The sequence below is a fragment of the Frankliniella occidentalis genome, unplaced genomic scaffold (genome assembly GCF_000697945.3).
Source record: "Frankliniella occidentalis isolate FOCC.00 unplaced genomic scaffold, Focc_3.1 Scaffold21, whole genome shotgun sequence".
Classification (NCBI taxonomy): Eukaryota; Metazoa; Arthropoda; class Insecta; order Thysanoptera; family Thripidae; genus Frankliniella; species Frankliniella occidentalis.
Window position 1 is genome coordinate 2434147 of NW_026267151.1, and position 7295 is coordinate 2441441.

A 7295-nucleotide genomic window follows, 5' to 3' on the forward strand; every position below is an offset into this window, starting at 1 on the left:
CCCCACACTGCCCCGTGCCCCACCTCGCGCTCCGGTCTGCTCGTGCGAATAGAATATTACCCCAGGAATTCGTCGCGTCGAGATCACGAAGGGGGGAAAGAAGGGGAGGAACGCGTGGCTATAAACACCGGGTTTATTTCCCAAACTTAACAGAAAGAATAATAAAAAAAAAGAGCAAACAAGAGTTCATTACATTATATGGTTGCTTCACAGAAGCTACGACCGGAAGACCGGCGAAAGACGGGCTCCGTCCAGAAGAGTGTTTGTTTTACAGAGACTCTTACGATTAATTATTCGTATTATCATTCTGACTATGGCCGTCTAGCGGTAATTATCATAAGGAGGTACAATGACTGCATGAGTCATGACGCGACATGACTCACCTGCTGGATGACTAACTCCACCGATACATAACAACAAATAAATACACACACAGTCGGTCCCTCAGAACTGGTCTTGGTTGGGGAAGCGCAGCCCGTGGCCCTGGCGCTGCCCGCCCCGCACCCCGCCGCCGCCACCGTGCAGCTCGGGCTGGTCGCGGACCTGGTCGGCGTCCTCGCGGAAGGTGAAGGGCCTCCCCTGCGGCCGGCCCGCGGACAGCCTGAGGTGGTCGTCCGGGTCCAGCCGGAGGTCCCCGGTGCCGGTCCGCGTCGGGTAGATGTCGACCGGCGCCACGGGCTTCCTCAGCGGGATGCTGGGGATGTAGGGCGTGTAGTAGGGCCGCTCCGTGTTGACCGCCCCGACGCCGCCGAAGTACGTGCTCGCGGGTATGAAGCGCCCGTTGGCGTACACCACCTCGTTGGGCCCGATGCCGGCCGGCGCCGCGGCGTAACTGTTTTGCTGGAACGCGGGAGAGTTGTAGTTGTGGTACTTCTGCTCCCGCTGGTAGGCGGGGCGGGGCGTGGGGAGGAAGTGCTGGGGCTGCTCCGCGGCCTCGGCGGGGTGCAGCTTCGTGAGGATGCGGCTCTCGGCGCGCGGGAACACGACGGGCTTGTTGGAGGAGGGGGCGTAGTCGCGGTACTGGGGCGCGTACCCGCCCGCGCCCGGGCGGTACCCCGGCCTGTAGTACTGCTGCTGCTGCTGCTGCTGGTACTGCGCGCTGCCCACGCCGGTGAAGAACCGGAAAAAGCCGCCGTTGTAGTTGTTGAGGTAGTCGACAAGGCGGTCGGGGTCGCGGGGGCAGGCCGGGTACGCGCTGAAGCACGACGCGGGGTCGCCCTGCGCGGTGTAGCCGAGGAGCGCGGCGCGGCCGAACACGAGCAGCGGCGAGCTGGAGCCGAAGTTGAGCACCGTGAGCAGCGACACGAGCGTGTCCCGGTTGACGAAGGGCAGCGCCTGCTCGCCCTGCCGGCCGCCGGGCCGCCCGCCCGCCGTCAGCTCGCACAGCAGCCGCGGCACGCACTGCGCATCGTCGTACTGGGCCACGGACTGCAGGGCCGCGGCCAGGGGCACGCCGCCCCCGGGGCCAGGTGGGGGCCGCGTGCCGAGGCCGGTCAGGCTGCTGAGCACGCCGCCGAGCAGGCCGCCGGCGCCGCCAGCACCGCCGAGCACGCCGCCAGCGCCGCCGAGCACGCCGCCCCCGGCGCCACCGCCGCCAAAGCCCGGCCGGTACCCGTACCCTAGAACAAGAAGAGCAGGCTGCAGCGAAACCACACGGGGGTCACCAGCCACCTCGACAACTATACATCAAGAGCGGTTTACCTCCGTTAGCAGGATCGAAGCCAAGGGTACCTTGCCCTTGGTTCTGCCCGGCGTACTGCCCCGGGTACTGCCCCGGGTACTGACCCGGGTACTGACCCGGGTACTGCCCCAGGTATTGCCCAGGGTACTGTCCCTGGTACTGTAGGTCCTGGAGGTACTCGGGAGGGACGGGTCGGACGGGCCGCTGGGGAAAGCCCTGCGGGTAGCCGGCGCCGGACTGGGTCGACTGTTGGAAGCCCTGCAGCAGCCCCGTGAGGTAGTTGGAGGGCGCCCCGCCGCCGCCCTGGCCCTGAGATTGAGCCGCCAACTGTCCGAGCTGACTGAAACATGCCGTAATAAAGATGCCTATTACAAAAATCGCCGAAACGTTTCGCACCCAGAAAAATGAATTCTTGAATTAAGCCTAGCCGAGTGCTTGAATTGTGTACAGTTTGAATCAAGACGTTTTTAGCTCACAACAAGAATCCCTGTCTAGATTCAAGCTAGGCGTACCGCAAGCATCGGCTAGTCTTGGTTGAAGCCAAACCCACGTTTTCCCGCCCGCCGTGTTCGTGTACGTGGTGCACGTTCTCAGGATCGCTTCGGCTGGGACCCGACCCGAATCGGACTCCTCCGCTCCCTCTCTCTCGATCACTTCTAGGCGTTGTGGAATTATCGGGAATTATATTTTCTGACAAAACGGTAACTCAGTTGTCTCTCTTTCCCAAGTTTCCAGAAACTTAGTCCATCCCCTCTCAGGCCATTCACAACTACAGAGGCACTGATTTGGAGAAACTGGTTGCGCTCCGGCCTGGGATCGAACCCCTGCCGGACCCGGCTCACTATCCAGCCCACGACAGGTGACGGGACCGCCGCTCTCTGCCGACCTGATTCGGATGATTCGGACACAGTCCAGCTGCCACTACCAACAGTGCGCTGGACTGGCGCGCTCCGTCGTCGAAGCGATAGCTCAGTGGGCTGAGGCGCTGGCTCGGACCGACGGGGCATGGGTTCGAGTCCGGTCGGCCCCCTACCGACTTTTTGACTCTCGTGCTGCTCTGCGCACCGTATGAGAACAAGCCGATGGCATTCTTGCGTAAACCAAGAAAATATTCTTGGATTAAGAATGCCTTACCAATGCCTAAGTATTCTAGAAAAAAATCTGTGGAAAACCAAGCGCAGCTCTGTCGCCCGAACGAACAGCGTAAATATTTGGTTAGAAATAATATATGCCAGAATCAAGCCGAATTTCTTGAAGTGAGAATTTTTATTCTTGGCTTGCAATATAAATTTGCCTTGAATCAAGCAGTGTTCGTTTTGATCCAATCCAAGTAAATGAAGCCTAGGTTTTTCTTGATCGGACGCTTTTTTGGGTTTGGTTCAGCCGAGGTGGAAATTTTCTTATTTCAAGCCAATTTGGCTTGGTCTAAGAAATCTTTTTTCTGGGTGCGCGCCCGGGACGGGGGACGGGTGGCAGAACCCCGCCCACTTAGCCTGTGCCGCAATGCCCGGGCGTGGGCGGGCTGCCTACCCGCCCGGCGCCCACCCCTCCGGGGGCTCTGTGCTGCGGGCTGCGGGTGGTGACGATCTTGCTCAGCCTCCTCGCAGACGTGCGTCCTCACTCACCCGATGAAGTCTGCGACCGAGTACAGGTTGTTCTGCCTCTTGACTCTCCCGGAGGCGACGAGCGTGAGCACGAGCACGAGCAGCAGCAGCGGCAGAACACAGCGGCGCCCTGCGGCCATCATGGTGCGGGCGGGAGGGGCCGGGATACAGCCGAGGGAACTGAAACACAGCGCGGAGTGGGAAAGAAGTAAAGCATTTTCCGGTCGGCCGGTCCGGCCCGGAGGAGCCCCTCGTCTTCGCCTTCCGGCTCTGCCGCCGGAATAATGAAATTCAAAACCCCCGCGCTCAGATAAACGCCGCACTTATCCACGACATGACCCGCTCGCTCCAGCCTCCCTGCCCGACGACGACGCGCCTCGTTCCACACTTGTTATGTCGCATATTTTTTTTCGGGTGCATCACTCGCATTTTCTTGTTGGATTGCGACGAAGCAAAATGGGACCGGCAGAAGGGCAACAAACAAAATAAAAAGAAGTGACAACGCCGTATAGCGCGACCCCCTGCGAAACTCCCCGACCCGCAGATGAGGAGGGGGGGGCAAAGCAGAGGGGCGGAAATGACATTGAATAATTACCATACGCGAAATGACAGAATTAAAGTCGGGCTAAGTCTGCGATGCCCCTCTTAATTAAGGCTTGATTAAAAGACGTCAGGCGCGGGGTTGCCGTCCTCTGGTCTAATGTCGTCCCCGCTGGAGCCCCGGGCCGGGCCGGCCGGCTGGAGACAGTGATGGAGGTACGCTACACTTCAGCGGAGATCCATTGATAGGGCCAGCCGGGAGCATTAAAAACGTATCTGCAGCCGGGACGGGGGCGGTGGGGCCAGGGACCAAGGGACCCGGGGGAAGAAAAGGAGGGGGGCGGGGGCGATAGCGCCACGTCACGAGGCACTCACGCAGCACTTAGATCCGCACGACGCGCTATGCGTTCTCTTCAAGTGACTGGGACTCATATGCCCGGCCCGGTCCGTCAAAAGGGTTCGGGGGCGCAACTCGCCCGGGGCCCGCGCCCCGCCAGCCCGCCGCGGAGGAGGAACGTCCGACCCGGACCAGCGCAACGAGTCCGCTCGAGTGTCACGACAGCTTATCCCCGGGACCCGGGCTAGAGGAGGGGGGGGGGGGGGGGAGTCCCGTCTGCCCGTCGAGTCGACCGCCCGTCCTCGCTGTCGTCCCTTTTTCGCGAATGATAAGTGCCGCCGAGTGCCTTTTGAAACATGAATAACTGCGACACGGCTGCCTCGCGTGCCGCCGCGCACTGGAGAGCGTCTGCTCCCCTCCGTCCCCTCCCCTCCCCCTGCTCACCGTTAGCTCATAGTGCCCCTCCCCTCTCTCCTCCAGGATCTCTCCTGCCCCCCCCATTCCCTCACCGTGTGGTAACTCCAGAGGGGCCGCGAAAGGGTCGGACCAGGGCGGCTTTGGTCAAGCTCCTGTCCTGGTCTGGGTAGGCAACCCAACTTACGCGCGAGCTCGGTGGGGCGCCTAGCAGCAAAGCCGGCTCGCTAGAAGCTCGCCGGCCTGGCAAGGCCGTGGCACGGCAGAGGCATCTAGGCAGCTGATTGATCAAATCGAAGCCAAGGCCTCTGAGGTAGAGCCTACTCGGGAGGCAACGGCCGAGGAGTGCTTAGCTCGAGAACCGCGTGCCGTTAGTCCACTTCCAGTTCGGGTCAAAGATCGTCGCCTGCTAGGAGCAGGCGGGGGCGCGTCGGCAAAGTCTCTTTCTTGACCGAGTGGGTCGTGTTAACTAACCGCGGATCTGGACGTCCAAAAAGACTCACCGGTTCCGGCGCCGCAGGCTCCTTGTGCGTGGGGTCGATGGGGACGGCGACGCCGCCACCGGGGAAGGACTCGTCCGTCGACATTTCCGGTTTGCTGTAGAGTGCGGTGTAACTCTGTCTATCGGCGAGACTGCAGTCTGACACGAACAGGCCGAGGAGCGAATCCATGCCACATCTGCCGCGAACACATGTGTCTTCTTTTCATAATGAGACAACTGCCTGCCACGCGTGCGGGCCGGACGGGCGGGGGCGTTTGTTTGTCCTCGTCGCTCTCGTTGTTACCCGCCCATAGGTAACCGGCGGGCCGCCGCGGTGTGGCGCGAGTGTTTAAATTGAGCGCGGTGGAGCACCCTGGCTAGGAAGGGTGTCCCACACAAAATGAAAGTTTTAGCATGACTTGGGTATGGTTCCATATCTCGGACTTGGACCGAACGGCGTGACTTGTTTGCACCAGCTGCGTTCGGTACGAATCCAAGATTGTGTACCATAAAGTCGCGCTCGAATTTTCATTTTGGGACGCCGTAAACCAGGCCCGACAGAGCGCTAGCTAGCCCGTGATAGAGTGCTTGGGTGGGGAGCTGGAGAGCACAGCCGTCGTAGGCACAGCGGTGGCCACACGTGTGCGATGGGTTGCCTAACCCGAGGAGCGTGGAGCATGAAAGTCAGAGCGCGGCGAGGCCGAGGACGTAGTCTGTTGGTCTAATTTCAATGGTAGGGTTCAGAAAATTTCTAAATTCCTTGTTTCACCCTTTTATTTTTAATTCAGGAAACGACAAGACATAGGAAATGTTTGGTGACAGAATATACTGGAATTGATACTTAGAATGGAACTGTGTCATATAAAACAAGTACAGAGAAATGATGAAAGACAAAGATGGAAAGGATAATTTAGTTGAATTAAATAAATACAAGAAGGGTCAGTCAGGTTTTCAGTCTTAAATGTGAACTTAGGTATAATTTATAGATCGAAATTGTGCAATAATATTTTGTTTACTTTGGAGTAGAAGGCAAAATAAATAAAACAAAATAGCACAGGAAGAGGGGCTGGTATCATCGACGCACAGAAAAATCTATAAACGTAAAATCTGAAATTGGTTTCTCAAATTTGAAATCCACTTTGTCAATTCTTGATTTGGGGCTTCCAGTTTTCTGAAGCCAAGATTTCCTGAAATAAGAATGCAAAAAACAGACGTACTTCATCAGCCAATAAAAATTAATTTTCTTGTAGAATTATCCTTTTTTGGTGTCTTGTACAGTTGAGATGAGACAATAGGGAATAAAATACGCAATGTTGTAATTTGGTAAAGTCTATGTATATCACAATTGCAGGGAAAAGATAATAATCAAGCAAAATCAACGCCGAATTTCAAACGAGGTAAAAGTATATGATTCAATCTCTTTAACGTTTCTAAATTCGGCCTTGTCAATACTTGATTCAGGGCTACCAGTCCGTTGCAACCAATATTTCCTGTTATAAAAAGTTTGTGTTTGAAATCTTTGATAAAAGAATGAGGTACGGTACAGTAAAGTAGTACATACATACATTTTTTCAACTTGCTGGACTTCCCCTTCAAGCTGTCCTAAAACTGTGCCTTTGGGTGTGTTCATACACCAACCACGTAAACCCAGCTCCTTACCCTGCTTTTGGGTGTACTGAAAAAGACAGATGATTTGGATTTCTTCAATAGTTATTTCTAAATATAGTTTCATTTACTGTGTTGCGTAAAGAAAAACACCCTTGGTCAGTTATACTCAAATATGAAATACTTCTTTGACTCACCTTTCGGAAGAAAACACCTGAGAAAAGAGTTTAATGTCAAGAATTAGTGGGCCACATTGTAATGAGAAATATGAATTATATTTTCCGACAATATAATGCCAGAAACTTCTATAACCTCTACCTCTGTAGTAATAAACAGTATCTTATTCAGAAAACAAACCTTGAACACGTCCATACACCTCGAATTCAAGACTCAGGAGTTTAGGCGACGCCATTGAGGCAAATTGGATGGCAATCAATAAAAAGAGCGTTAGAGGCACCACAAAGTAACCAAAATTCATTAATGGTAACCAACGACAACATAAACAAAAACTGACGGCTAGCAGAAGACAGACGACGATACAGTTGCAGCAACCATAAACCAGAAAACCTATTTTATTTTGTTTAATGTTAAAGTAAATTCGTACGAAAACTAAAATCAAAAATATTTTTTACA

The 7295-nt window shown here is 55.3% G+C and overlaps 2 protein-coding genes across 5 annotated transcripts in view; both read right to left on the reverse strand.

Annotated features, from left to right (window-relative positions):
- LOC113216734 (acylphosphatase-2-like) overlaps window positions 1-7208 on the reverse strand; it is an 11463-nt gene extending 4255 nt beyond the window's left edge. Inside the window, exons 1-4 of one of the 4 annotated variants that reach the window (XM_052264716.1) lie at window positions 7020-7207; window positions 6860-6876; window positions 6623-6732; window positions 5814-6244 (exon numbers count right to left, since the gene is read on the reverse strand). In XM_052264716.1, coding sequence (XP_052120676.1) covers window positions 6130-6244; window positions 6623-6732; window positions 6860-6876; window positions 7020-7140 — 363 coding nt within the window. In that variant the 5' untranslated portion in view covers window positions 7141-7207 and the 3' untranslated portion in view covers window positions 5814-6129. Of the gene's footprint in view, window positions 1-5813; window positions 6245-6370; window positions 6548-6622; window positions 6733-6859; window positions 6877-7019 lie in introns of those variants that run through there. The other 3 variants (XM_052264713.1, XM_052264717.1, XM_052264714.1) reach the window with 3 other exon arrangements.
- Window positions 120-7295, reverse strand: part of LOC113204134 (calcium-binding protein P) — an 11515-nt gene continuing 4339 nt past the window's right edge. Inside the window, exons 2-4 of the mRNA XM_026419162.2 lie at window positions 3307-3465; window positions 1702-2021; window positions 120-1619 (exon numbers count right to left, since the gene is read on the reverse strand). Of these exons, the coding sequence (XP_026274947.2) occupies window positions 445-1619; window positions 1702-2021; window positions 3307-3428 (1617 nt within the window). The 5' untranslated portion in view covers window positions 3429-3465 and the 3' untranslated portion in view covers window positions 120-444. The remainder of the gene's footprint in view (window positions 1620-1701; window positions 2022-3306; window positions 3466-7295) is intronic.